The 16,947-nt window shown below is 43.9% G+C and overlaps 1 protein-coding gene across 2 annotated transcripts in view; it reads right to left on the bottom strand.

The window, feature by feature from the left end:
- SLC32A1 (solute carrier family 32 member 1) overlaps window positions 1-16,947 on the bottom strand; it is a 77,513-nt gene that overhangs the window by 53,755 nt on the left and 6,811 nt on the right. The window contains exons 1-2 of one of the 2 annotated variants that reach the window (XM_068262763.1): window positions 8,111-8,227; window positions 3,880-4,564 (exon numbers count right to left, since the gene is read on the bottom strand). In XM_068262763.1, the coding sequence (XP_068118864.1) occupies window positions 3,880-4,248 (369 nt within the window). In that variant the 5' untranslated portion in view covers window positions 4,249-4,564; window positions 8,111-8,227. Of the gene's footprint in view, window positions 1-3,879; window positions 4,565-8,110; window positions 8,228-16,947 lie in introns of those variants that run through there. The other variant, XM_068262764.1, reaches the window with a different exon arrangement.

Here is a 16,947-nt window from a genome sequence, read left to right as displayed (position 1 = left end):
TACTCTGGATGCCTAATGGAAGCCTTGTTATATGACCAGAGCAGGATCATTCACCAGGCAACATAGGCAGGCGCCTGGGGCCTAGTGGGTATTAAGAGGACCACCTGCCACCTTCTCTAAACTCTCCCCACTTCAGCTTATCCAAAAAAAGACCACAAGGGGCCCCAAATCTTCTACTTTGCTTAGGGCCCCATTCCATTTTAATCAATCTCTGTATATGACTTATGATCTTCCTTGGTAAACAGTTCAACTGCACATTATTGCTTAATTTACATCTTCATCTAGTTATATGCTTTTTTTTTTAGTTTTTAGCAGTGATCAGGGCTTAATCCCTCTGCCAACAATTCAGGCTGAGTTCTTTACTGAAGCTTTGCTAGCCTACAGGCTAAGGATGCATTCTTATGCTATGGAGGGTGGATGGAGCAGCGCACAATGGAAAAGGCAGTAAGGTGGAGAGTGCGATGCCCTTTGCTTGCACTTGGCTATGTTGATTTGCCACGGTCAAGGTGGATCGATTGGTGACCTGCTAGATTATCAGTCAAGGCTGCCATGCACATTCTAGTTACTCCCCACCCCCGGCCGAGAATTGTTGCACACATGTGCAACGCTTTCTATACTTTCTGAACTAATCTAGATTAAAGTGTGCAAGTCAGGTAAATGTTCTGGCTTCAGTAGCTGTGCTTGCTTCTTCTCAAAAACTACACAGGGCTGGACTACTGCTAAGGCCACACAGGCCTCAGCCTATGGGAGTGGCTGTTGAGGGGGTGAGGTCAAACACAGAAGAGAGGGCTGGGGTAAATGAAAAACCCTGACTGCAGATGGAATACAAGGGCCATAATTAAGGATCTGCAAATATTAAGGGGGGGGGGGGGGGTGTAGCTGCTGCTAAACATGGTACCCACATGTGCAAGAGAATGGCTGAGGGGCGCAAGCAGTGCCAAAGCTGTGGGGCCCCAACTACTAATCTTCCCTTCGTCCGATACAGGGCACCAACCTTCAGATCTATACTTCCCTTCCTCCAATACAGGAGACCATCCTTCAGATCTAAACTTCCCTTCCTCCAACACAGGGGACCATCCTTCAGATCTAACCTTCCGTTCCTCCCACACAGGGGACCATGCTTGAGATCTAAACTTCCCTTCCTCCCACACAGGGGACCATCCTTCAGATCTACACTTCCCTTCCACAGGGGACCATCCTTCAGATCTAAACTTCCCTTCGTCCGATACAGGGCACCAACCTTCAGACCTATACTTCCCTTCCTCTGATACAGGACCATCCTTCAGATCTATACTTCCCTTCCTCCGATACAGGAGACCATCCTTCAGATCTAAACTTCCCTTCCTCCAATACAGGGGACCATCCTTCAGATCTAAACTTCCGTTCCTCCGACACAGGGGACTATCCTTCAGATCTATACTTCCCTTCCTCCCACACAGGGGACCATCTTTCAGATCTATACTTCCCTTCCTCTGATACGGGGGCCATCCTTCAGATCTAAACTTCCCTTCGTCCGATACAGGGCACCAACCTTCAGACCTATACTTCCCTTCCTCTGATACAGGACCATCCTTCAGATCTATACTTCCCTTCCTCCGATACAGGAGACCATCCTTCAGATCTAAACTTCCCTTCCTCCAATACAGGGGACCATCCTTCAGATCTAAACTTCCGTTCCTCCGACACAGGGGACTATCCTTCAGATCTATACTTCCCTTCCTCCCACACACGGGACCATCTTTCAGATCTATACTTCCCTTCCTCTGATACGGGGGCCATCCTTCAGATCTATACTTCCCTTCCTCCGACACAGGGGACCATGCTTGAGATCTAAACTTCCCTTCCTCCCACACAGGGGCCATCCTTCAGATCTATACTGCCCTTCCTCCGACACAGGGGACCATCCTTCAGATCTAAACTTCCCTTCCTCCAATAAAGGGGTCCATCCTTCAGATCAGGTGTTTTTGTGGATAGTACACATGTTATGGGTGTAAAGATCATGATGGCCACACTTGTTTTATGACCCTTGTGAGATGGGCCCAAGGCTGTGAAGGGCACCAGAGGGAGGCAAGGGAAGAGTGTGAACATTGGGGGATCACAACAGAGTTTCGCTGGGGGATACCATGAATTGTAGTTACTCCACTGGAGGGGCTGCTGTACATAGTAACTACATATAGAAGAAGGGGGAAGCTGCTATGCACAGAGGGATCTATGTATTAACTCTCACCATAATTTGCACCAAAGTCCCTAGGACCTCACAAAGCTACTGCAATAAAATCTTTCTTCGTGCCTCGTGCAGCCCCATCTGCAGGATCAAGGCTGGCAGGCAGCCTTCTGGACCCATTTCGCGCTGCAGGGCCTTGCGAACTGCCAGGCGCAAGTCCTGCTGCTTCCACTAGGGGGCGCACCTCTCCACAGCAAAGAGGGGGGGGGGGGAGCAAAATGATTTGTAGAGGCAAGCAAAACCGAACTGCCATCTTTTAACTGTGCCATCTTTACTGTGAGTTTTTTTTCAGGTGTTAGACAATAGCTTGCTAGAATGTTGCTGTTTCTGCTCGAGTTGCGTGATTATTGTTCTTCCCTAAAAAAAATGCGTTCTGTAAAGTCAGAGCTTCGATTAGTATATGCAACAGAATTCTGTAAAAGATAGTAGAAAAAACATAATAAGAAAAAAAAATCGTGACAGGCACATAGCTTGTCGTGTCTGGTTCAAAAAGACCTTGTGCCAAAACCCATCTTGCATAACAAGAAAAATGAAAAAGTCAAGGGTTCCCTCTACCATTCACCTTCAAACCTGAATATATACAGTAATATAAACAGAGTACAAAAGAATATAATAATCACTGTTTGTCTCTGCTTTTGTTATAATTATTTCATTTTCTACAAAACTTGTTTTCTATAAATTATATAACGTTATATATATTATATAACGCTTAATATAAAGTTACATAATAATACTTTTGTCACGATTATTATCTAAAGAGAGACCGACAGAGACAAAATGATAGCTGGATCATCAAATACATTATTGCAAACTGTTTCAAGAAAATCTAGTTTTCTAGTTAAAAAAAATAGACTTTATTTCGATAATTGTGCATTATTTCTAGCGAACACCGATCACGCATGTGGAGAATCCTCAGACAATGTATCCCTCACTCTAATTCTTATAAACAAGGGTAGGTATACGTAACATACAACGGGAACTAATGAAAAAAATAAATACATAAAAATTAAAATTGTATTAAATGTAAAGTTAAAAATATTGATTTCACTTAACTCAGTTTACAGATGTAAAAGATTGGTTGAAAAATATGTGGAAGGGGTTACAATATATATGTATATACCTATATATTATTTCATAAAATTGATGTTTAGTTTTCCGTTCAGTTTATATCGCTAAACTGCATGCCTGGGTACATGAAATGCTATATTTGAGGATTTTGAATTGAATATACTAGGGCTACAATAAAGCCCAGACGCCTGTATTCGGTGTGCATGTCTGATGGCTTTATAGATTGAAACAGAATTTGTATCTCTAGAAGACATTCCTTAACTGAGAAGCTACCATAATCCCCATAGGGGTAGTCATTTTGGCTTAAAAAGACACCCGCATTGTAGTTCATCTGTGGTACTGGGGTGAATAAGGGAATAGAAACCCTGCAGTGCTATGGACAGAAGCGGAACTCACAAGGGACAGGAATGTTGACCTTGCGAACGTCCTCAGCAGATTGTGATATCTCTTTATTATCAGAATGACAATGGCGATTGTGATCAGTGGCCGATACAGGGACAGTGAGATGTGAGAAGAGAAACGTGGGGAGTCATCCTCTGGCAAAGAAGGACACGTGAGGAATACAGGTGAGGACCTGAAGGTCTTACCTGGATAGCGTTGGTGACATTCCATCCGGCCTCCCAGGATGTGATTTTAGGCTTTCCGACCGATGATAACTCTGAACACATTCCATCTTCTTTAGAGTCGGATGGTGGAGGTCCAGTGCCATCTCTTTGGTAATGGATGTCTCCCTCTGAAGGTACGTCGCCTGGTGAGACCTCGGTCTTCAGGATGTCCATCTGAAGCCCTTGCCTGTGTTCCGTGTCCAGGTCATCGCAGTGGGCAAAGCCAAGCGCCTCTTCATCAGTGGCAGCCTGGAAGCCCATCCTGGCAAACATACCGCTCACCTTGGCCTGGGACTTGTTGGACACCGAGGTGGCCACATTAGACAGTTTGCTCCTGATCAAGGTAGCCATGGTGGCTCTTCGAGATCCTTTTTCCCCACTAGTATCAGGAAATCCTTCCCTGTGGTGTGCAGCTACCGCCTAGGTGAAGACTGTTACCTCCACTTGTTTAGACTGGATCTTCTCCACCCCCGAGCCTCCTTCAGCATGACACCTTCTGCAAGGGTAATTAGAAGCTCCTACATTTCTCCATGTTGACCACCACTTCTACTTTCTTTCTTTGCGTACACTGATACTCTAAAAGGAAAAGATGGTCGGTAATCAGTTGATGGTCTCCTTGCCCCTTCTCTTGTCCTTCATTCAGTAGAAGAGCAGTCCAGTGCAAATCCTGTGAAGGGTGGGTGACACAGGGAGGGAGGGGGGACAGAAAGTATTAGCTTAGCGTTGAGCACGGTCAGTCTATCTATAGCTAGCACATTCATCCAGCAAGTGGAGATTGGGATTTTTTTCTCTCATTGGGGGAGGGTGATGGGGATTGAGGGTGTCTGCATGACTGCTGCATATCTGGAGGAGGGTCTATAGCTTCACCCCCACCCTTCTTGTCACCAATTGCGGTGCCCAAACCCATCCTTCCAACACGTCCATCCTCCATTCTATCACCCCATGCAATAGGGAAACCCAACCTTTCAACACAATTCAGCCCACATTTTTATATTTCCTGAGGACTCCAATGCCCCTGGATAGTAAATTGCGTCATCCATGCATCTCATACAATGCTTAATATATCCCATATGCATATGGCCTTTCAACAACATTTAAACTCCATATCTATCAGTATTCATGTCCCCAGTCTATTGTAAATTCTTCTAAACCATCCTTAACCATTACCTACTCATCAAAACCATCTTCTGCCCAGGATCCAGGAGTTGCCCACCCTTACCCATCTAAAGCTCAAGTGACACACTGCTTCCATATCTGCGCCAACCTCCTACATGTACCGTCCAGATACCTGCATCATCCTGTATCACATGAGCAAAAAAATGGATCACTCTTAAACTGCTGGGGTTTCAGTGGAGCAAAAAGGCACCAAACTGGTTATTTCCTTTTGCCAAGAAATCACTTGTAATTTCCTTCAAAGACTTAATTACTGGGTATTCTCCGCCAATAGCACTCATGTTGGAGCACTGACACCAGCCTGCATTGCCTGCCATAGAGTGGTGACGTCATCACCATCATACATAGATATGTATTATGCTATGTAATCCAACCGGAACAACATGTAGCGTCATTTTAATCTATAGTGTGACATACACTGTTAGTAAATCCAAAGGATTCAATTTAAAATACGCAGTCATTCGATCGAGTTATATTTATGCGTGTTGAATATATATATATATATATATATATATATATATATATATATATATATATATATATATATATATATATGTATATATATATATATATATATATATGTATATGTATATATATATATATATATATATATAATCCCTCAATATTTTGTCTAGTGGTACTTTCTTTTTCTTCTGCACATAATTAATTTCTGCTTTATTTGCCTTCGTGTGTGTTTGTTATAACGTAGATTAATGATGTTGATATTAATACGGTAACAATACTGATAATACTGGTATAATAGCAGGAAAATGTACGTTTTTATTGAAGGACGTGATAATGTTGAAAAAGATGTCTGAAAGATGAGGGTGATTCCAGAAAATACAAGAATGGAATATTATTTTTGTTAGGGCTTGTATTTCCTATGTGCCAGTGAAGGCTGGCATCTGTGCCAGGGGGTATGTAGGAGCAAGGATGTATTTGGACTCTCTTGCGTGTTTAACTCAGCGTGACAAGCCAGAGACCCTTTTTAGAAACCCGATGCGTACATTTCACTGCACAAATAGGTCAACATTTGCCTTATAATATCACATTATTATAATCCTGGGAAGGGAATTCCAAAGTGTCCTATGGGGGTGATAACACTAAAACGCTGCTGGATTTTCAAGGATTCTTTGCCAATTATCGACCTGAAAAAAAATACTGTTGAATGTAAATAGTCAGGATGTGTAGCGAGTGCAGGGCGGTGAGATGGGCAACACAGGAGGCAAAAGTCTCAATGATCAGAATATTAGTTAAAAAAATCCGGCTTGTGTAAATAGCACTGACATTTTCTGCAAGTGACCCGCCTGGTGAATCTATTAACAGAGGCAATCCACAGAGGACGGAGCTGTGTTAAACTGAGAGGGCAACAATATTATTGCCTATAGTGCCTGAGGGATCTGCTGAAAAGAGAGTGTATAACGTGCCCTATAGATCGCAGTTATGAATACTACATTGGGGGGGGGGGGGGGGGGCAGGGGGGGAGTTGGATTAAATTGACCGATAGATTTATAACAGCTGAAAGGGAAAATGTGTAACACGTGTGAGGGATTATGATTATGATTATGATTATGACTGAATGAAAGACATATCGTAAATGTGTGTTTCAACTTTTTTGTCTTGGAGGGTATATAATATGTATCCACACATTTATCAAAAACCTGTGTAAATATGTTGAGAGAAAAATAGAGCGATAGTTTTACAGGCAGAAAATTATAAAATTAATTTTTGAATTTTACCATTACTGCGTCTTATTATTATTGATAGATAGATAGATAGATAGATAGATAGATAGATAGATAGATAGATAGATAGATAGATATAGATATATATATAATTCTCACTGCAAGCAATGCACCCTAGATCCAGTTAGCTGGCATCCGGTGTCAGTCTTCCCCCTGCACCTACATCCAATTAGCTGGCAATGCATCCGGTGTCAGTCTTCCCCCTGCACAGCCCATGCTTTCCCCATGCTAGGGTGGTATGTATTACACGCTCCCACCCCTTCTGATGTCATCATATATGTTGCCTTGAAGAGTTTTGTGGCGATGATACCAGCAAATGCAAATCCAGACCTTTCTATACCAGTGCTTTATTAACTGACAAGTATTATGTAGACAACAAACAGAAGTAATATGGAGCGTCTCGGACTGTGTGAGTATTGGCTTCCATCTAAAGCACTCGGTGGGAGTGCCAGAACTAAGAGCAAACCAGCCACATGAGGAAAGCATGGTGGGCATGTCTCCATGAAGGGAGTGTCAGGCGTGTGTCTTGCAAAAACTGGGGGTTATGCTGCTGTTATGCAAGGAGTGGAGAATTGAAGAGGTGGGGGAAGTGAGAGGGGGGAGAGAAGGATAAGAGGAGGTGTAGGGAAAGATGAAACGTGATGGGTAAAAAGAAGTATGCGAAGACAAGAGGCATGGAAAAGAGAAGAGGTGTAGAAATAAGAGTATAAAGGCAACATAAGAGGTTCTAGAAAAGAGAAGACTGTGTGGGGAAAGTGAAGAGAAGAAGTAGAGAGAAGAGTAAAAGGAAAGGAGAAAAAGTCAGTAAAGGATACGATATAGGAAAAAGAGAAGAGGAAGGGAAATAAGAGAAAAAGGTCAGGAAAAACATAAGAGCTGGGTCCCATTTAAGTGAGAAAGTAGGGAAAAGAAGAGAAGAAAGCTAAAGAGAACATCAGAGACTACAGAGACTAGAAGAGGTGACCAAATGTTAATAAGATAAGAGGAGGGAGAAAGAAGGTGAGACATAACGCACGCACACCACAATAAACAAACACAACACGCCACAATAAACAGAGAGAGGAAAAAGAGTGAAAACTAACAGCGGCCGCACAGAAAACATGGGAATGCTGAAAAAAAGTTGAGTAAAAACGGCTGAAAAGAATCATTCTGAGATTTAACTGGACGGAAACACCAGATGCAGGACCTTTTACTAAGAAGGAAGAGGACCCTATCGTAAAGCCATAGAATTCAGCGAGTAAATGTGATGGATAGAGGAGAAGTGATGGAATGGGAGAAATGGGTGATGCTGTTACCTAGGCATTTTCTGGTCCTTTGTGCGTGCAGTTACAGGCTCCTGGGCAGGCTGCACAGAGCACTGCTGCTGCCGGGCAGCCTCCATCTCACAATGCTCACGCCGTAAAATATTCTCGGTGCTGCTACTTATATAGTAGTGTACATACACAGGGCAGGTGCAGCGCCGCCTCTCACCACTGCACTATACAGCTCAACCGCCTCCCTCGACTCTGTATCTCCCATATCGTGCATGTGGTGGAATAAACGTCGCCAGTGTTATCAATCACCCTTATCGCCAAGTCTCAGAATATTGGTTTTCGGGGCTTCTTAGCTATACAGCACTGTAAAATGTATTGTTGTCATAATCAGCAATATATCATCTGGATGTAGACTTAAAAGTGGAAATAATAGTGACCAAATAAATGATTGATAAAAACGTGGAGTGTTCTTCTGCATAATGATTGCTTATAGTGAACTTGATATTAATCAACTAAATACGTTCAAAGAGCATTGAAGGTATGTACATAAGATCAAATTTTGATTCGCTAAAAATCCCTCAAAGTGAACCTGAAGGGATTTGGGCTTCCCATGCCCTTCCACCTTGCTGTTCCATCCCTGGGACCCACCTACCCTCCCCCAGCCAATCAACAAGCCCTTGTTGATGGAGCATCAAAGCAAGGACAAGGTCCCAAGGCTGAGACACCAAAGTGCGCCCCTCCATCCCTCCCTAGCCATCACACACTTATTGTTGTTAGAGTAAGAGGCCCTACAGGGCCCCCAATTACCCCCCCCCCCCCCTCCAACACCTTAATCTCTAGTTATCTGGCTTGCAGTCACTGCCATGTGCCCCCTTTTCTTATTTCCCTCTGCTTCAAACACAATATGGGAGTGATAGCTGAGTGAGTTGTGTGCCCCCTCCTACACTGCGCTCTGAGGCTGGAGCCTCTCTCGCCTTTGCCTCAGCCCAGCCCGGCGGAGCACAGCTGGACTGCGCTTGCGCAGATGGCTGGCGACTGCACAGTAGCATGGAGCTGAATGGGTTTGGCTTTCCCTGCCAAGCCCGAGCCTCGGCTCCACGCTACTGCGCGTGTGCGTGGAACGCAGCGTGACCAAGCGTCCTGGTGGACGCGAAACGGCCGTCGCCGACCCTTCTGCAACCCAGAGCACCCACCTCCATCTTACCCCGCACAGTATCGCTATGAGGTTCAGGTGATATTCATTCTGACTCTTTGTATTGCACAAGTTGTCCACAAATAAATGAGCTGAATGACGGATGGTGCCCGAATCTGTCTCTTGTTTACAGTGAGTACATGAATTGCTTCCTTCCTACCATTATCTGCGAGGCACACGTCAGTGGCTATATGTGTTTGGTGCAAGTGATCTACTGTGCGGGGGTTTTTGACCCAGTGTAACTCTACCCACGGAATCATCCTGGTGGTCAGGAGTGCCACACCCACTTTTCTTGAATTCAAGCCTCTCTCGCCTTTGCCTCGGCCCAGCTCGGCGGAGCACAGCTGGACTGCGCTTGCGCAGATGGCTGGCGACTGCACAGTAGCATGGAGCTGAATGGGTTTGGCTTTCCCTGCCAAGCTCGAGCCTCGGCTCCACGCTACTGCGCGTGTGCGAGCCATCCTGCACAGTGAGGCTGTGCTCATTCACGTACGGGAGTGCGGCTGCAAACAGCAAAGTGGGAGGGGATGTGAAGCTTCTGGAGGAGCCCTCTACTGAAGTAAATATCTTGACTCATAAGTTTCATACAGGTTTGTTTTAATGGCTCGTTTCCATTAGGTGTGAATCACAGATTTTCCCCGCATGCGCCTGCAACAGTGTAATCGCAACTTATTGAAATCAATACGGTGCTTCAGATTTGCGGGGGGAAAAATTACCAGTAGCAATTTTTTTGGACATCACATTTGAATCTGCACAGCTGGGCATTCGCACTGCTGGTGTTTCAGAAGCGAACTCACATCAGCACCAGTGCCGGTGTCGGTCTCCAAGACTGATGCTGGCACAAGTGGAAACAAAGTTGCTACATTGAGACCCAGATATATAGAGTGTCACTCCCTTATAAAAGTCTGCAGAAACGAGTGATAGATAATAAGCAAACAAATGTTTCTCTCACCCTTCCTCCGATACATTTGAAGTCACTTGCTCAGTCAGACGTGTGCTCATCGGATCACAAGACGAAAAAAGACTAACTGTTATAACCAAGGAGAAAAAAAGAATAACATCCGGGCACCTTCCATCTTCAACTGTATTGCAGTGTTTATTCGTCATAGGTAACATACCATTGGTGATTTCAGCTGTAAATCAATGTGATGGTGGTGGTGAGTTGGAGGTGGGGGTGCCAGGTATCAGTCGGGGCTTGCGACGGCCGTTTCGCGTCTTACTACACGCTTGGTCACGCTGTGGTCCAGTTACTGTGCTCCAGTTACGTAACTGGAGCACAGCGTGACCAAGCGTCTAGTAAGACGCGAAACAGCCGTAGCAAGCCCCGACTGATACCTGGCACCCCCACCTCCAACTCACCACCACCACCACATTGATTTACAGCTGAGCTGAAATCACCACTGGTATGTTACCTATGATGACGAATAAACACTGCAATACAGTTGAAGACGGAAGGTGCCCGGATGTTATTCTTTTTTTCTCCTTGGTTATAACAAGTGGAAACAAAGCCTAAGGGAGCTCAGCTCGCATTATTATGACAGAAACCAATGCACCATGGACTGGGGGGTGCCATGCCCCTGATTAAGCCCCCCTCCCCTGGACTAAGCCCTGCCCCATAACTAAGCCATGCCTCATGAACAAAGTCACTCCCAGATGGGCGTTTTGTGCCTCCATCTGTCCCCCTAGTGACTCCTGTCATCCTGTGCGTCCAGAGGTGGATTAATGTGAAATGGTGCTCTAGGCAAGAAATTACTCTGGCTCCTCCCTTGATGGCCACCTAGCTTTTTTGGCAAGATTTGTTGGGTACTAGCATAAACTGAGCCCCTAGACTCTCTCCAGGCCCTAGGCACCTGCCTGAGTTGCCTTATGGATGATCCAGCTCTGACCATGGAGCCAAATGCACCCTAAGAGCCTTGGCACAATGTCATGCTGTACTGCAATGTGGACAATGCTCCCCAAAGCAGCACTGAACCCATTCAGCAATGTTGGAAGGGTCGTCTTTTTGTTTCACACAAAATGCATGCAGCGTGGGCACTGCATGCAAGTGTGCCTATCAGACAGTGCTGTTTTTGCACTCTCTGAAGTCCCTGTGTATCACGTATTGGTACGTGTTGTCATAAGCGCCTGAGCAAGCTGCACTTCACCGTATGTTATACACAAACGCATGGCACCTTACAACACACTGCTGCAAAGTGCATCAGTGTATCTATTAGACAGCGCTGTCTATGCCACACTGCTGAAGTCTGATGTGTACCTTTGGGTGCAATCACAGTAAGCAATGCAGGTAGCTTTGCCTTTACATTGAAATACATGGCACCTCCATTGCTGATCTCATTTACTGACACTGAATGGGACAGTGCTGCGTTCAGACAAAAAAGGGGAAGCAGTGTCTTATGATAATGCACAGTACATAGATGAGAAAGTCAGACAGTGCAATCTATGCACGTCAGATGTCCTTCTGTATCGCACACCCTATACCTGTTGCTGAAATGCACATAGCAATATGTATCGTGTGAGCGAGGCCTTATGGGCACATTCACATCGCTGTGGTGTAACAGATCGCATTATCCTAAAGCACTTTCTACAGTGAGTTTCTTAATGTTAATGCAATTAAAATAAAGCACATGTTTTAAAGTTAATTATTACTATTATTTATTGTATTCATTAAGCCCCAACACATTACACAGTACTGCACAATGGATAAATAGGGTTAAAATACGAGGTAGGATATACAAGGCGCTTACAACAAAACAAGATCATGCAAACGTCTTTCATAACAGTAGTTCAATGTCTTTGGTAAAAATACATAGAGTCTGTTCTAGTCCTCAAGGGGGGTGTCCGACAATTGGTATTGATTAAAAGCAAAATAAACATGGCAGCTTCCATATGCTTTACACTTCCGATACCCTTTATCCTAAATAATCATTACGGTGACAGCTTTATGAACCAGTACTATACTGGTCTGTTCTATGGAAAGGGAAGGTGAATGACAACTAGGGGATGAGTTAGTGGTGCCCAATGGAAGGAAGAATAATGTGAGACAGTGGCATAGCAAAAGGCCTATGGGCCGCAGTGCCAGTTTTACATTGGGCCCCCTCAGAATTTCCATACTAATTTATTATTTATGTAGGAGTGATGTCTTCCGAAGAACTTTACAGAGTATATATAGTCTTGTCACTAACTGCCCCTCAGAGGGGCTCACAATCTTATCCCTATTATGGTCATAAGTCCATTGTGGTCGAGAGATGATTTAGGGGAATCCAATTAACTTATCTGTATATTTTTGGGATGTGGGAGAAAACCGAAGTGCCTGGAGGAAACTCACAAGACATGGGGAGAACATACAAACTTCATGCAGATGGTGCCCTGGCTGGGATTAGAACCAAGGACCCTAGATAAGAGTGCTATCCACTGTGTCATTGGGCTGCCCTACTATGCCTCTTGGCCACCACTCCATACATAAAAATTGTGTAATATGAAGCACCAAAACCTGCCACAGTGCCAGGTGCAGTAAATAAGGTTGTCTTGGAATACTGTATCCAAGGGTGCGTACACATATACTATAGCTATTGCCATTAATGATTGCACATTGGCCTCAATTCACTAAAATCATGCTGGAGATAATAAGGCAAGAGAAAACTTACCTCCACTAGTAAGAGAGTTATTGTATCTCTTCATTCCTTAAGTTACCTCTTCTGTAGTTAATTTATCTCCTCTGTAGTTAATTTACCTCCTCTGTAGTTAAGTTACCTCCTCTGTAGTTATTTTCACATGCAGTTAATGAACAGCCTGTCTTTAACTCTTGAGTAATTTTAAGGATTAAAGAGTTAACTTAAAGACAGAAGAGTTAACTTTAGGTTTGCCTGAGGTAAAATGTTTCCTGAATACTACATGCCTTATCACCATGGTAACAACTCTAGAAGAGTTATTAAAGACAGGAGATAAGCTTAGTGAATTGAGGCCAAAGTTTGTTACAGTGACAGTTTGGAAAACAAGTGCTATACAGGCTATAGTCAAGCAGCATGTACTGCTCAATGGACAGTGGAGGAGGAATGATGGGTGGCCAAGGAGTGAGCACCTTCTAGTGGTTGGGGTAAGTAAAGTCTTGTACACACATAGTGTGTACAGTACCTGTGGGGAACAGTACCTGATCCCTTAGATGACATTGCAGGTTTGAGGCTGTACAGACATGTCACTAACTTGCAGGCTAGCGACATGTTCTGGTTCTATGCAGGGGGCAGAATGGCATGGCAGTGATATCACGTGGCAGGCATGGTATGTAGGGAGAATAATGCTCTCAGTCCATCACTCAGCCAAAGCAACTGAGAGGGGTCAGGGGCTGCTGTAAACACAGATTCTTGGCAGAGGCAATCGTCATCAGTTGCCTCAGCCGAGTTTTACCTAGCGTACGTAAGGAGCTTAAGAAAGCAGTGGACTTATTATTTATTTGCTGCTGTTTGTTAAGCAGTCTGGCACACCTGATTGCTAAGAAGTATTGTGGGACACGTACAATATAGGAGAGATTCCCAGCCAAGACCTTGCAGAGATCTCTGGCAATCTACTTTGTCTTTGGGCATTTGCATCTACTTAGTGAATTGAGGGGGGATTGTAGTGAGAGGTCTATGGAGGCTTCCATCTTTATGCCTTTATAATACCTAATACACATGATGCCATTTCTTGTCCGATTGACAATCTGCTTCCAATTTTGTGAAGTTATCATGGGAAAATCAATCCCATCAGAGGCCGATATAGGTCCATGAAGGCTGTGCAGTCGCACAGGGCCCCATGCCCTCTAGGGCCCATGCAGCTGCAACACAGTTAGGGCATGATTATTCTGTAGGCTCTTCTTTGTGAATATCTCGCTGAAACCCAGGAAGAGCAGTGATATTTGCTTGTGGCAATACACAAGGCTTGTGAGTATGAAATGTGTGCTACATTAACACAGTGCCTACAGAATGTAACAGATTCATGTACGTTTATGTTCTCAACATTATTTGGATCCAATCGTAATCTAACATGATTATGGCCACTCACATGGGGCTCCTTTATTTACTCTGCACAGGGGCCCACTGTTGGATTTGTCCACCACTCAATCCCATTATCAGTCGGGAGCTGTTTAGAAATGTACACATGATACAACTTCCAGTCAGATTACCAGTCGATGGGACTGTCTGCAAATTGAATCGTGTGTAACCGGAATTGAAGTGTCGGAGTTTAGAGCTGATCCTATGCCTCTGATATCATGGAATAAAGTTTGACTGTCACTGGCTGTATGCTGATACCAGTTGTTGACATAAGACCGTACTGAAGCCAGGAGTCAGCAATACAGCCAGGCACCTGCTTTTTTTTTTTTTAGAGAGTATGAAGATGGCAGTTCTTGTATCTTCTCACTACAGATGTTTTAATCGTTATTAGTTTAGTGATTGAGCTGGATGTATTTTGACTTTTGCAAGTCTCTCCATCTGACTTACAAAGCTTGAGATAAACAATCAGAATCACAAGGGGTGGAGTACCTCATTGTCAAATCTTAATATCTTAAATGTCAAAAGTTCTAAATTCTGGCAATGGATAGTATTGTTTTAATCACTAAGCTGAAATGAGTTTTCTTGCTGTAATGTGCTGTTGCTTTTACATCATGATTGTATGCTGTACATCATTACTAAGTAAGCAGTTTACCTGTACAGCTATAAACATATGTAAGCAAAATCATGCTTACACGTTTGTACAGAGTTGGGTGGGGATCATTTGTGTAGGGCATAGTCCTGTCATTGTCCAGCATGTAACATGAGATCAGTCACCTGTTAGTGACATGAATAGCCTGGATTTGTGCCCTGATACTTTCTTTATACACTGATCATAAATAACCTACTGCGTAGAAGCAGTGAGTCCTGTTATTTCTGCCAGGCCCAGAAAAGCTATCATAAAATGCTCTTTGCTGCATATGTTAATAAATCGCATACCCATTTTAGGGCGCAGAAGCCACCTGGTTACTCACTGAATTTGTATTGCCCTCCAGTTCTCCCTCTTGAGTCTGACGCTACAACTATGATTGCATTACAGAATTTTCCCCTCCCCCAGCTTTCCGAGTCCCTCTTGGACACCCTCCCTCCTTTTCTCTGGAATCTCACGGGAGAGATATGACAGGGTAATAAAGAGTTGCACAATACACTATTAAAAGGCAATTAGCTGAATTGCTGGAATGAGACCAGACTGTGAGTGAGTGACAGGGTTTAATGGCTGGGAAAAGAGCAGCGGTGGCTTTACCGTGCAGCAAAATCGCTGGGTCTGTTTCTGGTGCTGAAACGTGCTAAATGCAATGACGGTCAGTGAATAGCTGACCATGGTGCTGAACTGGACAGCGCACTAGCGTATAGGAGCTGTCCAAGCTGCTGAACTGGACAGCTCACGAGCACGTACTCTCGGGAGCTGTCCAAGGTGCTGAACTGGGTTGCTTATCAGCGCGTTCACTAGGAGCTGTCCAAGGTGCTGAAATGACTTGCTGTAGCAAATGCTAATTTCTCACTAGGGTACTGGTGTAATACATGTAATTCTACACAGTTTTCATTGAGGTCACTCTTATTGTTTGGGCTTCAAATGTGTTTGGCTTTGATGCCCATTTCCAAACAGTTCTGCCTCCAAAATCCACTTTATCAATGATGTAGCAATATCCTTAGCAATCATAGCTGCAGGTATCGGGCTTGGGGCTTAGGGCATGGGGCCTTTATGCATCCACTACTTATTTAGTTTTTCTATCATTTCTGTTGTGCATACACTAATTTTTTTTCTTTTTCTACAACACACCATGCTTTGACTGCTAGTCACGTATGCAAATAACGATTGGAGCTGATCAACCTCATCAAGGGCTAGCAGGTACGAAACGCTGGGTGCAACAGATCAGCGGTGCAGATAGAGATGCTTTGTCTCTCGGGTACCAGAAGAACAGGGGTCCAAAGTCGCTAAATGCTGATATTTCCTTTAGTCACACCAATCCTGGTACATAAACATAAGAACAACACATTTCAGTTCATCCAATCCTTAATCATGGCTACTAACCACTTATACTGAAACCAAGTGATGAAGATCAGAGTGAGTAAGTAGGCTGAGACTAGTGAAGGGAATATGAAAATAAATAATTGTACTTTAGGGTAGAACTTGAGGAGGAATGATGAACGGTATCAATGCTGAAGTATGCCTACTGTATGTTGGGTGGAGGCTGATCACAAAAGGGTAGGCAACTTACAATGTGGATACCTGTACATTAGATTTTCACCTGGTGCAATCATGAATTATTATTTCAGGTGAGTAAAGTCTAAGGTGTGACCATAGCTTTAGAAAACCTCTGATATCTCAGTTTGAAACATGAAAGGCTGCAGCTGAAAGAACCAACATTTCACTTCAAAGTCATACATACTATACTTAGAAGAGCAAAGTAGAATAAAGGGAAATCTATGTAAATATACTGTAACTACTATGCAAATCCATCTTTGACTTATTGTTTGTGAAATGCATCTTGCATTAGAAAGCTGACCCTCTAGATAATACCTCCTTGCTTCAGCTGAGTGATTCAGCAAATATTCTAGTCAGAGGGGCAGCATCCCAGCCAAGAATCTAGCATTTGTTTCAGAAGGAAATGGCAGCCTCCGAGTCTCACTAATGCAATATGTACTTTAACGGGAACATGAAGTGA

This window comes from Hyperolius riggenbachi, chromosome 12 (assembly GCF_040937935.1).
Source record: "Hyperolius riggenbachi isolate aHypRig1 chromosome 12, aHypRig1.pri, whole genome shotgun sequence".
In the NCBI taxonomy this organism is placed as follows: Eukaryota; Metazoa; Chordata; class Amphibia; order Anura; family Hyperoliidae; genus Hyperolius; species Hyperolius riggenbachi.
Note: the sequence above shows the minus strand (reverse complement) of the source record. Positions and strands in the feature narration are given on the sequence as shown.